Source organism: Rhinolophus sinicus, linkage group LG16, assembly GCF_036562045.2.
Source record: "Rhinolophus sinicus isolate RSC01 linkage group LG16, ASM3656204v1, whole genome shotgun sequence".
NCBI classification, from domain to species: domain Eukaryota; kingdom Metazoa; phylum Chordata; class Mammalia; order Chiroptera; family Rhinolophidae; genus Rhinolophus; species Rhinolophus sinicus.
Window position 1 is genome coordinate 19,563,875 of NC_133765.1, and position 20,888 is coordinate 19,584,762.

The 20,888-nt window shown below is 52.2% G+C and overlaps 1 protein-coding gene across 2 annotated transcripts in view; it reads right to left on the reverse strand.

Moving 5' to 3' along the window:
* Positions 1–134: 134 nt before the first annotated feature.
* The window catches only part of LIMK2 (LIM domain kinase 2), a 54,393-nt gene continuing 33,639 nt past the window's right edge, over positions 135–20,888 (reverse strand). For both annotated transcript variants that reach the window (XM_019754270.2, XM_019754271.2), the window contains 14 exons: positions 16,478–16,613; positions 15,703–15,812; positions 14,925–15,113; positions 13,660–13,765; positions 13,102–13,298; positions 11,227–11,413; positions 10,301–10,387; positions 9,471–9,602; positions 9,172–9,228; positions 7,178–7,243; positions 6,079–6,253; positions 5,273–5,328; positions 3,959–4,116; positions 135–1,904 (listed from right to left, as the gene is read on the reverse strand). In XM_019754270.2, the coding sequence (XP_019609829.1) occupies positions 1,760–1,904; positions 3,959–4,116; positions 5,273–5,328; positions 6,079–6,253; positions 7,178–7,243; positions 9,172–9,228; positions 9,471–9,602; positions 10,301–10,387; positions 11,227–11,413; positions 13,102–13,298; positions 13,660–13,765; positions 14,925–15,113; positions 15,703–15,812; positions 16,478–16,613 (1,801 nt within the window). In that variant the 3' untranslated portion in view covers positions 135–1,759. The remainder of the gene's footprint in view (positions 1,905–3,958; positions 4,117–5,272; positions 5,329–6,078; positions 6,254–7,177; positions 7,244–9,171; positions 9,229–9,470; positions 9,603–10,300; positions 10,388–11,226; positions 11,414–13,101; positions 13,299–13,659; positions 13,766–14,924; positions 15,114–15,702; positions 15,813–16,477; positions 16,614–20,888) is intronic.

Sequence of the window (20,888 nt, forward strand, 5' to 3'; positions counted from 1 at the left end):
TGTAAGGAATGGGGATTAGAGTTGGGGAGTCATGTGGCCTGGCCAGTAGCATTCCCCCAGAAGGGAGCAGACAGGCCAGCAAACCCTCCATATGCATCTCCTTGAGCCATGTCCCAAGTCACACTCTCAGTATCTCCAGTTTTGTTAACTGCTTAATTTATTTGGTCTGCTCAATGGCCCAGCTTGGACCCACCACTCCCAAGCTTGCGGGACAGCTGAGGCACAACCAGCCATACAATGCTGACCTTGCTGCTGCTGGGAGCCCAGGGCTCAACCCCACGAGCCTGCACACTCACACATAAGTATGGCCTATATAGCATAGCCAGAGATGACATCTAATCCCGCAACTCATCAGGTCTATGAACAGTATTTCACATATCACCCAACAGATACAACAAGATAGTATTAACAGCAACCACTCTCTTGGATCACTCCCACCCGCCTCCTCCCTCCCACCCCCAATACAACCACCACACATCGCAATAATATCCCAAACCCATCCCCAATTTGTTAAATATGGCGCAAGCACACAGACACTTAGGAGGAGGCAAATCTAGTATTTGTGTTGAGTCCCTGGAACTGTGGGAGCCAAGGTGGAGGCTGCCCCCAGGGCTTTCCAACCCATGGCTGTGGCTCAGGAGGTTGCAGCCGGGAGCTAGTGAGCTGGGCCAGCCAACGAGGGACGTAGAAGCCAGAAGGCCCAGCTCAGGGAGCTGTCTCTAAGCTCTGGGACTGCCACCACCTCTTCCTGCCCACGTTGGTACCTGGACCAGGCATGAAGGGTGAGCAGTAGCTGCCGCAAAGCCAAGAGATGGCTGAGAGTCCCACGGCTCCGGCCTCACACACTGGGCCTGTGACAAGCCACACTGTCCTCCAGAACCCATCTAGCTATAGCAAGTGTCTCGGGCTTCTGACTGAGGTGCCCATCAGGGTATGAGTGACAGCTGGCAGGATATGGGTTTTCTGGAGGGCAGAGCCTCTTTCCATCCGCCAGCCTCTTCCTGCACTGTGGGTGACTTCCTGTAGGCAGAGAGGATGCCACCCAGATGTTCTCAGCCAGTCTTTAGCAGTACAGTTTGAGAACTAGGCGGAAGTTCCCCTCACACAGGTGTGGCCTGGGAGGTGAACAGAACCCAACCCTTCCTTCCCGACTCCTGGCCGGTTCCACCACAAACTAAGGGACTCTTCAAAATCTACTCCCTCAACCCCTGCTCCAGGGGAGGACGGGACATGGAGTGGCAGGGGGGTAGCACCACTTTCGTTTCACATCCTTGGATCGCCACTTGGCCACCAGTCTTCCTCTTGTCCACACTCCCACTTGAAGTCCACCTGTCCCCAGCTGGACCAGAGACTTCAGAGTCCATGGGCAGGTTCACCCTGGAATCCTGCCCAGCAGGTCCAGGTCACGCCGATTAGTGTAAGCAAGAGTCTCCTGGAAACCCACTGCCAGGTAGTTCCCCAGTGGTCCCGAGTAACAGCTTCTTCCTGGCCCAGGAGCCAGGCTTTTTTTGTCTTCTTCACAGCTTTCAGGAGAGTGTTGGATTTACAGACAGTAACCAGGCCCCAAAACTTGTGGAGATGCATTTCCCTGGTGCTGCGCCCGTTCGCCTCCTGGGGAGGTAGTAGGGATGGCTTGTTCTGCTTCTAAACAAGCCGCCAATCCACAGGAAACCCAGATGGCCCTGCCCACAGCAGGGATAGGGCGCAGAGGGGGCAATGCTGGCTGTGGAACGCCCCCCCGCAGGGGGCTGGGCCAGGGCTAGGGGGGCGAGTCCCTGGTCAGGCCGTACTGCACGCTCACAGTGTGGTCCAGCTCCTCCAGCTCTGCAGGCAGCGGGATGCCCAGCTCCCCCAGGTACAGGGAGAGGGCCTCAAAGTAGTCCTCCAGTTTTGAGAACGCCGGTCTAGAAAGAAGAGGGGTGAGTTGGAGGCAGGTAAAATATGGGCAGGCCATGGGGTGGTGTGGGCGGTACCCGGGCCTGTGGCTCAACCTCTTCCTAGTTGTAGGACCTCAGGAAAGCCTCTTAACCTTGCACTTCTGTGGGAAATGGGGTTAAGATAATGCTATTGCTACTGCATAGAGTTGCTAGAAAGATCAGAGATAATACTATGAGAAGGCTGGCCTTGCTCCAGGGGGTAGCTTGAAAAAAGAAAGTCCAGGAGAAAAAAGTTCCTCCTCCGTATGCCTTAGAGAAAATATAATTATCAAAGGTCGGGCTGGACTAAGTGCCATTTTAAAGTTCCTTTCCAGTCCTCAGACCGTTTCCACATCAATGGATCAGCCTGGGAAGGGGGCATTTCAGAGACTCAGCAGCTCATCCCAAGGAGAAAGCAAACAGGGACAGCTTAGGTGCCCTGGAATAATAAGACATCTCAGCCTCCTCTCTCCCCTGCCTCCTCCATGTTGTTGCTTCAACATCTTATCACCCTCTCAGCTACCCCAACACTGTTATTTAAAACGACGACTTGTACCCTAAATAATTCTCTTTCCTCGGCGTTACATTTTTTAATAGCATTTGTCACTTTCTTGTATTCAATATCACTTATCTATTGCTTATCATCTTTCCTTGCTAGCATGTGAGTTCCAGGAGGGCAGGCATCTGTTGTGTTCACTGATGTATCCCAAGTAGTTAGCATAGTATCCAGCACATGGGAGGCACTCAGTAGATATTTTTGAATGAATTAAAGACAGACATTTAGAATGACTGAGAAGGGATATGAATTTTAGCAAACAGATATTGTGCAGCTTCACATGTTTTCCTCATGCTCTTACTCCGGTGTTACTGACGGACTGCGGTCCTTTGGCCCATGAATATAAAGCCCTCCACCAGCCAGTCTGGATGCAACGGTGGACCTTTGGAAATCATTTTAAAATAAAGGTTATGTGCCAACTGGTTACCTTGGGGGGATGGAGTTGGGGAGCAGGAGAGTGTTGACAGGCATATTGGTTAGGAGACTAGAGAAGACGTACACTTCCCGTGCTATAAACCGGGGGTGCCAAAAAATGTAAACTAGTGGACACTTTGGTCAATGTTGCTCAAGCAGTAGTTCGCCGTAATCAGAAGTGTCTGGACGCTGATGATAACCACTTTGAGCACCTCTTGTAATTGCAGAATCAAACGTGACTTGTGTTCATCTTTTGGTTTGTATCGGTATATATTGAGTATTACAGTTTTAATAGTTTTTTCCTTTCTTAAAATGTGTATCCATTTTTTTTGGCACCCTCTGTATTTTGTTAATGTTTCAATTTGTTTTTTTAAAAGAAACATAATTTTTTGATAGCAGAAAAAAGCACAAAGATTTTAGCTTTCTAATGCACAAACTTGTAAAGACCTGGGGAAACTGGTAATAATAAAAGCTATAACCTGAGAGAATTAAGATAATTGTAAAAAGATTTCTTTAAAGGAGAAAATTACCTAAACGTATAAAGACACTCACTGTGGTAATACATATTACCAAGAGAAACTGGAAAAAAAACTAAACATTTACATTACATGTATTATAATACGTTTAGAGTCTCTTAATAGAATTTCATGTAGTCAACAAAAATGATAAACAGGAAGAATGGGTAATAACAAAAAAAATGCAGGGCAAAATATAAAACTTTTCTCTCAGATCATAACTATAAAAAAATGTGTGTGGCCATGGACAGGGGAATATGGAGACATGAAGACCTTATTCTGTTAGAATGGTATAGGTTTGGGTGAGTTTTCTTCTGTTAAAGTTTCTTTTAACGGCCGTGTCTCTGTGTTATACCCAGGTCACGTGGTACTATGCCCTTGTTCCCCACCCACCCCAATCCCCCACCTGGCACGTCAGAGTTGTTGGGTGCCTTCAGTGGTTGAGCTCAAGGCTTTTGCCCCACCCCTTGGGGATGGCCGAAGGCTTGGGGATGGCCGAAGGCCGGAGCAAGCATCCCAAGACCTTGTGAGCTGGTGGGAAGGGGTGGGATACCAACCTGCTCTCGGGCTCCAGTTTGCAGCATATGACAGCCAGGGGAAAGAAGGCTGGGGGACAGTCTGTGGGGACAAACTTCTCCCAGAAAAGCTTCACGTTGAGGCCAAAGTCCAGTGTTCGGGGCAGGCAATCAGGATCTGCATACACCTGCCCGATGATCTGCAGGTGAGAAGGTGGCTGGTCAGGAATGGACTATGGCGGGTGCAGCCACAGAGCAGGGGAGAGGGATGCTGGTTCATGGACAGGAAGGATGGGCAGGAGAGGGAGATAAAAACCGAGGTCAGAGAGCTGACCCCCAACTCTCTCTCTCTAAATCTGGCTAATCCAGATTTGTCTCTCAGCTGAAAGTCTGGTTACTGAAGAGGGTTTAGAAGAGGTGTCACTGTAGCCGAAGCACAGTGTTCCAAATCTGGAGGGGCAGCTCCCACACATCCCACCCTGTGTGTCCCTGTGTCCCCTGCTAGAAGTCAGGTTCTGTGAAGTGAGGTGCTGTGTCGGATTCATGTCTGAAACCCTTTGGTGCCAGCCTAGTGCTTTGTACACAAATGTTCAATTGATCTCTATTAAACAAAACAATTCTTAAAAGAACCTTCCTTCAATATTCCAAGTGTCCCCGTCTCTCCTCTATCACTCACCACTTTGCAGGGATTACAGAAGCCTCTGGAAATATATGTTCGACTGCATGCTTTGAGATAGACTGAGCTAAGCTCCTAAGGGCATGAATCTTTCCAAGACTCACTTTGTACCCCACAGTACCTAGCACTGTGTCAGATGGGCTGGTACTTCCTGGAGTGGTTACTTCCACTTCTAGGCTGAGGGCAGGGACACCACCAGGGCCTGGAAGGAGGAGGTTGCATCTGGCCCAAGAGCTAGAGGGACAGCACCATGAACAATCTCCTGCCTTTCCTGGTGGAGTTCCGAGTCTCCCCTGCCCCTCACCAGCCATGTGACTAAGAGCAAGCCACTGCCCCTTTCTCTTTTTTTTTAAAGGAGGGTGCAGCACACAGTGGCCCATGTGGGGATCAAACCAACAACCTTGGGTGCTATCAGCACCACACTCTAACTAACTGAGCTAACTGGCCAACCCCACTGCCTCTTTCTAAGCCTGTTTCCTCACCTGAAAAAAGCCTACTTCGTCCTTATCATGGGACCAATGGGACTCGAATGTGTCAACAGCTGTGTGATGAACTGTACAACCCTACAATCGTGTTGATTTCATGGCGAGTTACTCATCCTTAGGAGGGGCCCCAGTTATGAGGCAGGGCAGAGCTCCTAAGCCTGCTGCCTCGGGCCTCGCGTACGTGCCGGAGCTCACCTCACAGAGAACGATCCCAAAAGAGAAGACATCCACCGTCTCATCGTAGCTCTTTCCTTGGGGAACACAGGAGAGCAGTGGGTTAGGTTTGGCCCCTTACCTGCCCTGCACTGAGTCTAGGGCCAGGCCAGGCCATAGCCAAGAACTGGGTTAGAACAGGTTCCGTGGGGATGCCCCACACGCTTCCCAGGACCGGTACCATCTGAAAACTAGCTTTCCTAAGCCCTGGGTGGGCTGCCTTGGAAAGATCTTATGGACCAACACTGCCCATGATGGAACTGCGTGGGATAATGAAAGAGAACTGGACCAGGGTTCATCTGGACGGTTCCATTAGCCAGCTGTGTGCTCTTGAGCAAAGCACTGAGCTTCTCTGGGCCTCAGATCCCAAAAAGGGTTGTATCAGGCCACTTCTGAGGCCTCACAACCTCGTGTTTCCAGAGATCCAGCCAGCAGCATCTCTGGTGGTTGGTTTGAGCATTATCCACAAGGGGGCACCACACTTCAGCACGGAGAGAGAAGAAAGGCTAAGGCTCAGGCAACAGACAGCCTGAGCGCTCACGTACCGCTGAGCCACAAAAGCCACCTCACCCGAAGCCCAGGATGGAACACCCATCAGCTGGTAGGCCTGGGCTCAGGGAGCAGTTAGCGGCCCAGTCTGGCGAGCGATAACCATCAGATCGACTTCAGCTCTGGGTATTTGGCGTTACACTTCACAGGCGTCCCCCGGAGCTAGCAGGGCTCTGCTGTAAGATGTGGCCCCCAATTCCCCTCTGGGGGCATGTCCCCTTCAGAGCACCAGGACTCACCGTTCAGCATCTCCGGGGCCATCCAGTAGGGGTTTCCCACCACAGTGTAGCGCTTCTTGCGGTCATTCTTACGCAGGGTACGCTTCTTGGTGGTGGCCTTCTCCACTGGGGGCTTTTTCCTCTCTTCGACTATGAGCCGTGACAGCCCAAAGTCTGCCACCACCACAGTCTTGTCCTGGTAGGACAGGGCCAGGTCAGGACTCGGTGGGGACATTTCCAAGAGAAGCCATTGAGAAGGGGAGAAAGGGTGAGTAGCAAAGGAGAGTCACAGCCAAAGCTCTGGCGGACGAGGCTCAGCATTTGTTTTCTAACAGTCTGGTATCAAGTGCACAGCAGCAGATTCCCCAGACCTGGGGGCACTCGCAGCAGAGCCCGTGGAGCCTGGAGGAGTAGCGATCTGGGACCTGGACAGTGGAACTCAGAGGCAGCACAGGGGATTTCTTCTCTTTGGTTTGTTCCCCATCCTGCCTTATTCCCCCAAAGGCTTAAGGCCACGGCGAGAACCAGGATAAGATAGAAAAAGGCAAGGTGGAGGCAGTCAGTGGGGGATTTGGGGGAGATAAACTCTTCAGATAGCGACAGGGATGTCATGTGGAAAAGGGATTAAGATTGTTTGGTGTGAGTCCAGAGGGTGGAGCCAGGGCCAGGGGACACCCAGGAAGCCTAACTGCAAGTCAACAGGAGGAATAACATTGTAACAACTGGAGCCTACCGGCCAGGGGGACAAATGCTGGCCCCAACCCTGTCACTGAAAATCACTAGCTCTGTGGCTTCAGGTGCCGCAGCTGTAAAATGGAGTCCACCGTGAGCTGCTCTCCAGGACCATCATGGGGCAAAACCAGGAAAATTGACAGGGCTCTCTAAGTTCAGGTAAGGAACTTCTGAAATCCATGCTAACTAAAGGATTTCAAAGGCTGCTACTGGAAGGAGATGGAATTGTGTCTGCATTTGTCTGGGAGCCCCTAGAAGACTGAGAAGGGCAAGATAGGAGCCCTACGCCATATCTCTGGTCTAAAGCAAGAGGGTCAGGTCAGTCTCCTTTGAGACAAGGAAGCCAGAAAGGCTGGGCCCCGGGGAGGCCCAGAGTGGTGGGACATACCAGCTTGATGAGGCAGTTGTGTGAGTTCAGATCCCGGTGGATGATGCACATGGAGTGCAAATAAGCCTGGAACAGAAGGGTGAGCGGAGTCAATCAACCAGACGCTGACTCTGGATTTGGGGCCACAGAACCCGCTCTTCTCCCAGGCCATCCTCACCCAGCTTCAGAATCCAACCTGGACTCCGGAGCCCAGGTCCTCCTGCTGTCACTCCCTTGTCCTAACACCGACAAAAAGCCAAGGCTGCCTGGGCTTCCTCTCTCTTCCTGTTACCTCCTGAAGTCCCCAACATACTGGGCCCAGGCCCTAGCATGTCCCCCTCCCTTCTACTCATTTACTTAGAACCAGGCCAGCTGAAGTGAGTGCCCTCAGATGCACAGCTCCTGGTCCCCTCACCCCAAACTCTCTGGCTTCAGCTACCCTGGGTCCCTTTAGCCTGTGACAGGGGAAGAACTGACCTCTTCCTGGTCCAGCTGGCTCTGTATTCCTCATATTCCCCTCCCCTGAGACTCGGGACCCTCCTTGCTCTCTGTCTGCACTTTGATTTCTCCCTCTTCCTACCTAAATGTTTTCAAACAGGTCTGTTTGCTATCTCCTTCCTCCAGGCCTCCACCTTTGGCTCTTGTTACTCTGAAGCCACTTCCACCTCCCCAGGCCCCTGCAATACTGCTTTCATTCCCTAGGCTTCTGGAGGTGCCCTCACACCCAGGGAGCACTTCCTGAATCGCTGTACCTCGTTCCCTGCCCATCCCCTCCACACAGGTTGCCCACACCTCTCCCACACTACCTGCGTGCCTGCTTTTTCTTTCCAGCCCTTCTCGAAGCCACCTTCTTGTTACGTGTTGACCCCATGAACCACACGTCAGCCTCAGCAGGCACCTATCTTAGCTCTTCCCAAACCTATTTCCCTACCATAACTGCCACCCCCTGAACGCCATCATTCTTCTAGGCACCTCAAGCCACCCAACCCCTCCTCCCTCTACCTCTGCTCCCTCACTGCCAACCTGACTCCACTGCCTCCCCATCTTCTGTTCCCTGTCATACCTAAATTCAGAAACCTGAGGTTTCATTAGCACCCCCCTCATGTCATCCTGCCTTGAGTATCCTCCAATTCCCCCCCAACCTGCTGACCACACCAGACTCATTTGCAAAAAAGCACAGCTCTGGCCATCAAACTTTCTTGCTTAACATTTTTTTACATGTCTTTTTGGCTTCCTAAATCAAGTCCAGACACTTCAGCTTAAAAACACAGGGCCTTCACATGCCCCCAGACTAATACTGCCTTCACGGACCCCACATGAAGAGTGATTAAAATCTCAGGACTGACTAGCCCAAGCTCCTATCTCTGTCCCTTTCTAGCCTCAGCTTCTCATCTGGAAACCAGGCTGTGGTGAGGAATACACAGGCACATGCATGTTAGTCCCTCAGCTCGTGCCTGGCACTTAGAAAGCACTCAGTAATTGTCACTTATTATTGCTATCATTGGTAGCATTCTTTCCCAGGTAAAACACTGTTTCCTCCCAGGTTTTTGCTGCTGTCCTCTCTTCAACCTTGGGGTCTCTCTGCCAAGAGGAACTTTTGTCCAATTCTGCCTCATCCTTCAGGGCTCAAGTAGAACGCATTTCCCCCTTCTCATATTTCCTAGGCAGCGAGGTTCTCTGCTTGCTCCAAAGACCCTGAAGACCCTGGACAACTCTGTGACAGTAAGGCCAGGCCACCTTGTGCTAGTTTGCTTCTCCAGCTTGCCTTGCTCATGCATGCCCTGTTTGCCCTTGAAAATTTGGATGCTTTGAGAGTAGGGCTGTGAGCTGAGAACAGCCATCTGGGGTCAATTTCACTGGCACAGAGAAGCTCAGTACACAGCTGCTGAATGACCCAGTGCACACGCTGCCTGGGGTGGGGTCTCTGCGTTCCAATGCCTGCCTGCAATCCTTGTACCTCTCCCGACCTCCTCCCTCTCCCGTAACCCGCTGGCAAAGTTATTGCCAAGACTCACCATTCCAGAGGCAATGCCTTTGGCAAACCTGACCTTCTGCTGCCAGGGGAACGGGTCCTGCAAGATGAGGAATGTCCATCAGAGGCTTTTGGGCCCTGTCCCACTCGTGGTCCAGGCTCCATGGGTCAGCACGATCTGCCAGCGAACCCTCCCTGCCTCTGCCCAGTCCCACTCATATGGCCCTTTGCATGCAAAACAGCAAGTCTCTCTGGCCATCGTGGCTCCAGGGCGGTGGTGATATCGGGGTCCAACTGACAACCCACCAAGGCTCTTGGGGACTCTGGGGGTGGGATGCTCACCACACTGCGTACAAAGTCCTTCAGCGTGCCCCCCTCAATGTACTCTGTTAACAGGTTCAGCTTCTTGTCCTTGTATAGCACGCCGATGAACTTGAGCACGTTGGGGTGGTCCAGGCTGCGCATCACCTTTACCTGGGGGTGGGGGAGGCCAAGGAAGGCGGGCGCTTACTTCCCCCTATGTCTTCCTCACCCTTTCCCTCCAGGGGTCAGCTTGACCAGTGTTACCTGCACCTCCTGCCTCCTATCTTATGTGATGGTGAAGAACACCTCCACATGGGTGGGAAGGGCCCCCCAGGCCTTACCCTCAGGAGCCTGCCTTTCTAGGAAGTGCACGGGGGGATGTTGGAGTGGAACGGTCCAAGAGTGCACAGAGGCCTGGAGGACAGCACCTGGACCACAGCCGTACCCAGCCAAATTAATGGAGCACCTTGCAAGAGGTGGGAAAAACTGAAAATGCTCAAGGGTTGTCAGTTCTCTGGGAGGCCCCACTCCAGGCTCCCTTAGCAGGCTGCTCAGGCAGTGATTCCAGTACCTAGTTGTACTACAATGATCTGCTTTCATGTGCGTCACCCCATTATCCGTGAGTGCCTCTGAACCACACCTCATTTGTTACTGCATCCCTTGTACCCAGGCCCTGTCTTTAGTACGTGTTCGTGGAGCAAATAATAATGCTGTAATTCAAGGGGCAGGGACATTCCTCTAGCACACTTTTCGGCTCAGCCTTTAAGAAAATGATTTCAACTTAAGCTTCCTCTCGGAACCATGAGTTAGTAAGGTCTTCCCTCTTCCAACAGTGACACCAAACTCCTAACACCACCCCACCTTCTTACCTCAGTCAGAAAAGTCTTCTGTGTTTCCTCGTCACACCGAATTAATTCCTTCATGACCATCACTTTGCCTGTGGCTTTGTGTGTCACCTGCAAAGAGGGCGATGGTTATGAGTGCAGAGACCAGAGGCAGTTCTGGAGAACTGTGTGAAAATCTATGCAGCTGGCCATCCCATGCCCTGGAGGACACTGAGCCGGATCAGATGGACAGAGTTCACGTGTAGAAGACACAGCACAGAGCAACAGGGCTCTCAGAAGGGAGCACGCCCTCTTCTCTGGACAGCTGGCTGGGCATGCACACAGGAGAGGTAAGAATCCAGAAAAGGGACGTGCGGAAAGAGGCAGGAGGGGACGCTTTCAAGCCAAGCAGGGGCTTTGATCATCTGACACAGGAATGTCCCTTGAGTGAACAGAAGTCTGGGGACAGGAAGGTCAGTGCCACAGACATGCGCCAGGGAGCTGGTGGGCCAGGGGTGAGCTCTCCAGCCCCAATGCCCCGAAAGCTGAGACACATGGCTTACCTGACCCCCCCTCCCAGCTCTCAGTAGAGGAGGAGGAGGAGAAAAAGAGAGAGAGGTTAGTCCCCAAGACTTCATCAAGGAGGCAGGAGCCACTCCCCTGTGTGCTCCCTGTGGTATGCCCAGCACTGAGGCCTCTGGGCGCCTAAAACACCCACTGACTGGAGGTGGGAGGGCCATGGCACAGCTCACCCCATCCCCGGTCTCCAGGTTCGCTAAGCTCACGGCAACAGCAACGCTGCCCGTGGGCGGCCTGGGAGGGCAGGGGTGCAGCCCCACGTCACCTGCAGCCAGGAAGGAGGCCTGGTGTCCTGCAGGGTGTAGGGCGAGACCATGTGATAAGAACTCCCCAAAAACCAGTAAGAGAGGGATGGGGGGCAGAGGAGCAGAGCAGCTGCTGCCTGTGTTTACCTTGATGGCCTGCCCAAAGAAGCCCTTTCCCAGGACCTCCCCGTGGATCAGGTCACATGGCCGGAAGATTTGCTGGGAGTAGCTGCTGGAACAACGGAGGGATTCTGAGCGGCTGATGTCTCGGCTGAACAGCAGGGGCTCCTTTGGGGAGCTGGGGCCGGGGGACTTGGAAATGCTGTTACTACGCCTGCAGATGAGGAAAGAGAGAGGCGGTAAGGATAGGGTAGTCCTCAGAGACCCGCCAGAAAACTCTGGGGGCAGGAACCTCAGGGCCACCCATCCATTCCAATGTCTGTAGTTCAGGGGCTATGATGGGGGAGGAGGGCTCATATCAGACCGATGTGCCCTTTGGGGGGCTGCAGACATCAGTTTAAGTGTAGTCAAAACACATTCAAAGCAGGAACCCTGTGTACATCTCATTTGGAATAACTGACTAGATGCTTCTGGCTTATAGTGCTCAATACGTGACAGCATTGTAGGTCGTGCGCCACCTTCCGTGTCTGCTGGGTTCAAGGTACTAACTGGGTCAGAGTGATGGCCCACTGCCAGCCAAAAAACGACCGAATGGGATTTTGGATATTCTGCACATCTTTGTACCTGTCTACATTTCCCAAACTTTAAAATAATAAGCATGTATAATTTGTACAGCAATAAATCCACTATGCTTACATTTTTGAAAGCAACAGTAATAGTAATGGTTGCTGACTGTTAGTTACTTTGACTCCCTGAAGAAGGGACAAGGTGGCTGAAGTCCACTGCACTGCTGGTGGGCTGTGACCCCTCCCCCTTCTCTCTGGGTGTGCTCGTTTCACTTGGGCGACCTGGAAAGGACTGCCTGCAGCTGCCCAGCCCTTGCTCTTCTGCTCAGTCTCTTGCCAAGTGTGCCCATGGAGTATACCAGGTGAGCTGCCCGCTCTCTTGCACGACAGCTCTCTGGCCACCACCACTCACATCTTCCCTCTTCCAGGCCATGCACTGGCCCCAGGCCTTCTCTGCCCTCTGGAGCCCTGCCTCCACCAGCTCACTCATGCAGACTGAGGCCAAGAGTGCAGTCAGGGGTGGCAGGAGCCACCTGTGGGGAGGGCCCTATTTCCACCAGGTGTCAGCCAAGAGGGCCCTGTGTGATTCAGTCTATCTGGTCAGGAGGGCAGGTAAAGAACCTGATTCCCAAGCACTGACCCTGGGATGGCACTGTGCTACTTTGCATCCGTTCCCACACTGAATCCTTGCATAATTGGTGAGATAGCCAACTTTATCTTGCAACTCCACTTCACAGATGCAGACAGAGGTTAGGAGAGGCGAGTGATTTGTGGAGGGAGGGAGGGAGCTCAGCTCACAGGCGGGCGCCATGTGGGTGTGTCTGCCTAGAGACCCAGCGTGCCAGACTCCTACTCGTTGTCTCCCGACTCGGCACCTGCTCCCTCCCCACACACCTGGACAACTCTGAGGTTTCAGGTGTTGGTCCCTCAAGTCTAAAATAACTTGGGTTCATCTCTTGCTTCATAGTTTTCCACGTCCTTATTTATACTGCTTAATCCTATCTGTGCCCCTACTCTAGCCTGAGCCGCACGCTCCCCCCACACGCCATGCTGCCTTTCAGGGTCCCATGTCACTGCCTCCTGTCTAGCTCAGGACTTCAGTGGACAGAGGCTGACCCCCTGGTTTCTAGGGAAACCTGGCAGACAGCTGGGTCGGCTCACACACAGGTCCTGGATATGAATTGTGATCTCCGTGGGGGGAGCTGGGTCAGCACAATCCTCATAGCCTGTCCCTGGCCAGCTGGTTCCCTTCTTAACTCTGCTGGCTTCCGAAAGCCAGCTCCGCCTCATCTGAGACGGGCATGGGACAGCACAGAGCGAGGGTGGAAGGTGGCACCTCAGGGAGCGTCTCCTCAGTGTCCCTTCCAGATTCTCCTTGGTGTCCAGGGTACTGAGGGTGTGGGACTGTCCAGCATTCTGCATGTGGGGAGAGAGCCGTGCATCCAGCCGCATCTGGTCCAGGCGCTGGGAGACGGGATCATGTTCAATCAAGAGCTGAAGCGTCCGGCTCGTCTGGCTAATCGCATCCTCTACCTGTGGCCAAAAGCAGTGTCAGGCTGGCTCCCACAGGCTGCCCCAGACCGGCTGCCCACCGCCAGCCCAGACGATCCAGGTCCAGTGTGGCCGATGCTTAACTTGGCTAATGGTGACTTCCAGCTGCCACTGCCCCACAGTACACTCTGCCTGGCATCCTGTCAGCCTCCCCCTCTGGGAGGCCATCCCTACTGCCTGGGGAACATGCCAGGCTGACAGAGCAGTTCACCAGTGGTCACAGGCTCAGTGGCCAGACAGAGAGATAGACTAGGGGTGGGGAAAGGTAAAGACCACAGCTTGCTCTCCCAGAGGGTCTGTTTCATGTCCCACCCCCTTAAAACAGACTGGACACACACTCTACCTCCTCCACTCGGAGTGTGCGGACGGGGGTCCCGTTGATCTCCAGGATGCGGTCCCCCGGGTGGATGGCATTGCGGTTGTTGGGACTGATGTGCATCCGGTTGACCCTGGGCCAGACGAGAGATGAGGTAGGGCAAAGGCATCCTAAACACATGCTGGACCAATTTCACTCGCGCAAGGAAGGCTCACCAGGTCCCAGGCCCCTATTGGCCCTCAGGGCCCAGGCCACTCACAGGGAAAGGCCACTCACCCAGCAGAAACTTGGACGCCATCCTCCCCATCAGAGTTCCCTCACTGCCCCCGACCCTCGCCATCTTGGAGAATCCTGCCGTCTCTCCGTCACCGTAGTTACCAACATCGCTCACCTGGATCTTGCACCTATCTGGATCTAGCCTCCTATCTGGTCGCTACATCTCTGGGCTCGCTCCCCTCTCACCAACTTCCACACCAGCGATCCTTCTAAGTAGCTAACCTGGTCGAGTCACTTTTTTGCTTCACTCCCTCAAAAGTCCTGCTAAATCTTCAGAATCCAGACCCTCCATGACTTAACAGCCCCATCTCTGGCTACTCCCAACCCCCGAGCGCCACCAGACACAATCGCAGAGTCCCACCTCTGCCCTGAACACAAGTGCCTCCCTCTTCATCTACAGTAGACCTCCCCTTTTCCTGCCCCCCCAACCCTAGTACCTCTCACCTACACTGCAAGCACCCCGTGCCCAGCACACAGCAAGTGCACAGTCATGACTTACAGGGTTGGCAGCCAGAGGTGCCTCGTTACTGGTACTGAGGTGGACACAGACTCTTTCCCCATTTGGCCTCTGACCTGGACCTAGGATGGAATCTTAATCTCTTGCTCCTCCTTCCTCCGTTCACTCAGCCAATAAAACAAGAATCAGTGAACACCTACTGGATGCCAGTCACTGTTCTAGGCCCAGGGCACGCAGTATTGAACACGACTAAGTTTCAGAAGGAACTCGTGCGGAGGTCAGATGATAAACCAATACACATAACCAAGCCAGAGAATTTCAAAGAGCAAACATGATCTGAAACTTGACACGTGAAAGGTGAGCAGTTCCGGCATTAAGTATCTTAGGTGGGAAGCAGCGTAGGGAGAGAACGGTAAGGGCCAAATCCCAGGTGTGGTTATGAAAGATATGAGATGAGGACGGAGGGAGCTCCACCGAAGACTTGGGAGCTCTGAGCCCCTTGGGGCCCATCTACGGACTCTGCTCAAGAACCCCTGCTCCGGGTCCTCGCGATACTTACTCTTTTACTTGCACAGTGGTGGCGTAGTTGGAGCAGGCACTCTCCACAGACACAGAGAAGCCCCGCCGGCCCTCGGGGGTGGCTGGCATGGAGATGTGGGTGACGGAGTAGGGCAGCTGGTCCTGAACAGACTCCGTGGAGAGCCTCTCAAACATGGGGGCCAGCACCAGCTCATTGTGGCACTTCCCACTGGGGAGAGAAGCATACAGGGGCTAAGATCACGGAGCCCCACCTGGAAGCCCCCAGCAACCACCACACCATGTGGCTTTAAGTAACACGACCCCTAGTGTCACTCTCACTGTCCTTGCCACAATGCAGCTGGCTGCTCAGGAGGAGGAGCCCGGGTTCTCTGGGGCGGGCTGGGACAGGGGTGAGGTGGCCTGGGTTCTCTCTGACCCACTGAGAACCCAGCCCCCTCCCTGACTTCTTTTGGGCCTCAGCCTGACTTCTTTTGTCAACCAAGGCAGTTGGACTGAGTGACTCTAAGGGGCTCTGGGATCCTTCTCTGAGAAGGACCGTCCAGCCATTCTCTCCCTCTGGGAGGGTCGCAGGGCAGAGTGTTGTTATTCTCCCAGTAGGTAAGGCCAGAGGCCAGAGGAATGTTAATCGTTCTGCTTATAGGTTATAGAGCTGGTTAAGAGCACTGCTGTGATAGGAAGGAATCCAGTGCTCTGATACCCCAGTAGTCAATCCTTCTGCCCCTCTCATGCTGCCCCTGTCACTCTCTCTCAGCCGCTCTTGTAGGGAGGGGAGGAGGGACACAGGGCCACCATCTTACCAGTAGAGGGTGGCGTGCTGCACCAGGGCATATGCGTCCCCATCCTCGATGATCACCTTGCAGCTCATACAGGCAAAGCACTCCGGGTGGTACTTGAACTCCCCGGCCACCTGTGAGCAGGCGGGGAGAAGGGTGGACAAAGAAAGTGAGTCGTCACTGTTACTGCAGGGAGGGTAGGGGTGGGTGAGTGACCTCCGATCAAGGATCTACAGACCCTGACCATAATGTACCTTTGCACTTCCTTCCTGCCCTAGAGCTTCCAGAGGAAGTGTCAGGATGCTGCCTCCCTATCATTTCTGAGATTGTAAAAAACTGTTTTGGTCTCAGCCATGAGAACAAATCCCCAGAAGCAATCTCCCCCTTAGAAAGACACACAGGGCTGGCAAGTCTGTGACTGGGCTTGCAGCCCTTGGTCTAGAGCAGGTAGGGGAGGCGGAACCTCTCTCTGCCAGCTCATTCCAGATTCCCTGAACCCAACTTAGGTGTATCCTCCTCTCTACCTGTAATGCTTTCCTTTGAGGCCTGCATCCCATTGTGCTGTGTCTCCTCCCCACCTGCCTACCCAGCCACGCCCAACGTCAGACTCTTAAGCCTTTGAGGGAAGGATCTTACGTGGCACTTAACAGGTGCTCAACAGATATCTTTTCAATGGTTAAATAAAAGGGCAAGGCCAGCGCGGATGGGAAGACCAGAAGATGCATGGCCATGGGGACCTGGAGACACTTTCAATGGACTCTGATGACCAAGAGGGGCAGAGGCGGAGGACTCCACTCACCATGACGGGCCCTGTCATCAGCAGAGAGCAGCCGTGGCAGAACTCCCCAAACTTCCCCCAGTAATCCTTGTGGCAGTACAGCTTCCCATCCTTCTCATAGCACCAGTTGGTGAGGGGCTCCTGGCATTCTGAACACCTGAAAGACGAGATGAAAACAAACGTTCCTGGATCCTCGGGATTCAGATGTCTCCGGAATCCAGTGTTTCTTAACCCCTTTGGGTCTTGAAGCTCTTGGGGAATCTGGTAAGAGTCAAGAAGCCTCTCCCAGAAAAATGCATATGCAAGGAAAAGGTGCCTGTAATTTAGTTATGGGGTGTGTGTGTGTGTGGGTTAAGAATTGAAGCCTAATTATGGCCTCGGTTAAGAACCTCTGGTCTAGAGAGATATCTCAAACCAAAGAAGCTTAGACACTTGTACGCTTCAAAATGTCCCCTTCACCAACAGCATTACTGATATGGCATTCTTTCCCCCAAAATAGTAAGCATAAAGAAACAATCAGGCAAATCCAGAATGCGGGTCATTCAATAAGACAGCTGGTCTAGACTCTTCCAAAATGTTAATGTCACGGGGGGGTTGGGGGGAGGCACAGAGATTAAAAAAGCCTAGAGACATAGCAACTAAATTCAGCACCTAAACCTTGGATTCGATTCTGGATTGAAAACGATAAACAGCCATGAGTGACATTTTTCGAACAACTGAGGAAATTTGAATTTGGACTATACATTAGAGTATATTGTGAAATTGTCAATTTTCTTGGATGTGATAACAGTACTTTGGTTACATAGAAGAATTCTTACAAGAAACATATTAATTAAGGGCGAAAGTCAAGATACCTACAACTTACTTTTAAACAGTTTGGCAAAAATAAACACATTGTGTGTATGTGTGTAGAGACAGATAAAGTGGCAAATGATGAATCTAGGTGAACTTTTCTATATATTTGGAAAATTTTAAAACAAAACATTGGGGGGAAAAACCAAACTCCATTAGCACTGTGCACGGTGTATGTTAGACCACAGTGCCTTTCCCTCCAGTCCTGGGTGTGAATCTCCACCTCAGTCCGGTCAGGTGTGTTCTCAGGCCAAGTCTGCACGCACGAGCTCCTGCTCATCTCTGAGCCTCCCAACACCCAGGCTAAGAGCTCCCTGCCCTGCTGAGCCCGTGCCACCTCTTCTTCTAGTTAACAGACTCTCTATTCTTGTTGTCAAGGCCTCATACCACCCACAGTGGCCACATCTCTGCTTCTGAGACAGAGAGCAGCTGCCTCTTGGTTTGAATCCTGACCCTGCCACTTACTAGTTACATCATCTTGGGCAAGTGATTTCACTTCTCTGACCCAGCTTCCTCATCTGTAAAATGGACGACTGTGAAAGTGAAATCGTATGTATGAAAGTACACATAGTCCATATAAAAGACCTGGTCCAGTAGGAATTCAGTAAGTGTTAACTATTACAGATGATACTAACGGGAGCTCACGTTATCGGCCACTCACTGCCACTAGCTGGGTAGCTCTGGACAACTCTCAGTAGCATTTCCTCATTGACAAAATGTGACCTCTCTCTGCCAGCCCATTCCAGAGACCAATAGCATCCTACCCATAAAGAGCCACCGCGAAAATGGTGATAATATAAATAAGTTAACGTACGAGGAAAGCCTTTTGCAAACCGTGAAGGGCAAAGCAAGCATATTATTATAGCAATTTGCTAGGCACTGCAGATATAAAAGATAGATAGCTATACAAGGTCCCCTACTCCACCTTCCAAGAGCTTACAATGAGCTGAAGAGAATGTCTAAACAAAACTTCATAATGCAAGGTGAGAGGCCACCATGAGTGCTACTGCCTTCAAGTGCTATAGGAGGCAGGGTAGAGGAGGGAGGCAGGGATGAATTGAAGCAGCTGTGGAGAAGAAGGAACGGGAGGAAGCTGCGGAGCTAGGGAAGTCTAGAGAAGCAGGACTCTGAGAATCCCTCCTTCTGGAGTGTCCAGTTCCCCTAGGTGCTCAACAAACAGGTGGCTTCTGTCATCGGCCACCCCCATCCTGTATCATTTCCTGCTTGTCCCATGGAGGCTGAACTACAGGGTCGTAAGAGCTCAGTGTCGCATCAAGAGTATGGATACGAAGTGCCTAGAACGGGGCAGTGAGAACCATAAATTAGAAGAGGCCGAGGAGATGACCCTGTTCTGGGCATGCAGCTCGGATTCCTCTCTGTTCAGGTTCTTCGGAGCTACGTGCTCTTGGACAAGTCCCTTTCCCTCTCTGGCTTCAGTTTCCCCGCCTGTGAAATGAACACGATTAGACTGGCTATACCCCAGACCTCCTCAATTCTGTGCATATGGACATTTTTCTCTAGAGGACCCACGGTTCGGATCTCAGCACCACCACTTACACCTAAGTGATCGGCTGCTTCACTCCTCATTTGTGAGCCGGCACCATCACCACCGACTTGCGGGGTACAATTCAATGAGGTTCTGAATGGCTGTGAGGTGCCCAGCACAGGGCCAGCGCTAGAAGCGGGGGCTTCCCTTCTCATCTCCGACCTTCTGACTTAAAGCTCTGGGGTACCTGTCTTTCTTCTTCACTAGACTGTGAGCTCCCTAAAGATGGGAACAGTGTCCCATTTAGTCTTGGTGGAATCAGCACCTTGCAAACGGCCTGGCAGAGTAAGCCCTTAGCAAATGCTTCCAAACCAAACATGGTGCGAGCGGCAAGAACCAGCAGTCCAGGTGGGAGCACAGGGGCTCGGGGGCTCATGGTCACCGGGTCACGCTTCTGTCTGCAGTGGAGAACACCTGGTACAGACGTATGTGGACCCAACTGCAGACCTGGGCCCTGTGACGCCCTTGCAATGGCATGTGCGCTGTAGGGCACGGGAGCACCAGGACACGTCCTCCTTTCCATTGCCAATATCCTGCTTTTGTTTGCTGCAAATGCCCTGGCCAGGCCCAGGAGAGGGAGCGGGGAGAGAAACGAGTGTCGGCATGTAGGCAAGAGGCACGCCAGCCTGCTGGGAAGAGCACCTGGCTGGAGAGCGACATCACCAATGCACATCTATGTTAAGGAATGCCTTTGCAAGGCACGGCCAGGAACCAGCCAGTCAATCACCACTGGTATCTATCTGCGCAGAACAGGCTGATGGGAGGGCTAGGGGTCTCCAAGCTGTTTTGCTACAGAACACAAGTGGTTTTTTGGCCACTGGAGAAAGTGCCACGCCTTCCTAGGACATACAGTCCTAGCTTTGATAGTAACAACAGCTACTGTTACTGGTTACTTGAGTGCCAACCACATTCCAGGCACTCTAGGAGGTGCCTCACAGACTTACATTATCTCCAAACCTGACCACACCCTGCAAGGTGACAGGATTACCCCATGCGTTTTCTAGACTAGAAGACTGAAACGCAGAGTCAAGTCGCTTCTGCACTGTTGCCTAATACCTGACGGAGCTGGAATCTGAACTGAGTGTACCTGGCTAGGAAGCCATTCCCACTGTACTGCATCACCGGCCTAAGGCGGCACGTCTGCTAAGCTGGGCCTCAGGATTCGCATCTGTGAAAATACGGAGGCTGGAGCCCTGAGAGCTCAAGTCCCCTGAGTGTTACACTGCGTGAGGCTTTTCCTTAAGCCCAAGTACCGAATGTTAAATGGCAAGATTTTCCTCCTGCATTTATTCTACAGCATTTGGTTTCTCCAGCAATCTCTGCCCTTTTAAGAACCCAAAACACACTCTGGAAATGTAAGGTGCTACTCCCAAACAAAAATCCCACCTCAGATTCTCAGAGGCCCTGGTTACAATGTGTTCTTCCCAAAGACAAAGATTTTCCAGCTTTCCATTTTTGAATATTTCAACTGAAAGTCCAAGTTTGCGCTGGAACAGCCAGAGTGAACAGAGCTGAAACCCTCCAGCCAGGGGAGATCATTGAGGCTCATGTGCATTGAGACGACCTCCAATACTCCTTCCAAAGCACCAGAGGGTCTGGGTAGCTACGCAGTGAACCGAACACTGGCAGTCAGTTCAGTGGGCAGCTCAGATCTAAACTGATGTCTTTTGAGTCAGCAGGGAACACACAGATTTTTAAAAAAAAGATAAATCGGTTGAGATTCTCGCAAATAACTCTTTTAAGACCCAGGTCCATGTTCCTTCTCTGCCATTTACTATATGTCACCTAGAGCCAGTTAACTTTATGACTCTGAGCCTCAGTTTCCTCATTTGCACACTGGTGATGATAAAAACTCATGGGCTTATGAGAATTAGATTGAATACAAAGGCCTAGCATGACTGTGGCTCACAGCAGGTGCCCAGTAAGTATTCACGTTTCTCTCTCTCCTCTTTAGCTTGAGAACACCAAGGGTGAAAGAAGACGGACTCCTTTTTCCCCCGTGTCCAAGCAATATGGACCTGCTTCTCGGCCCAG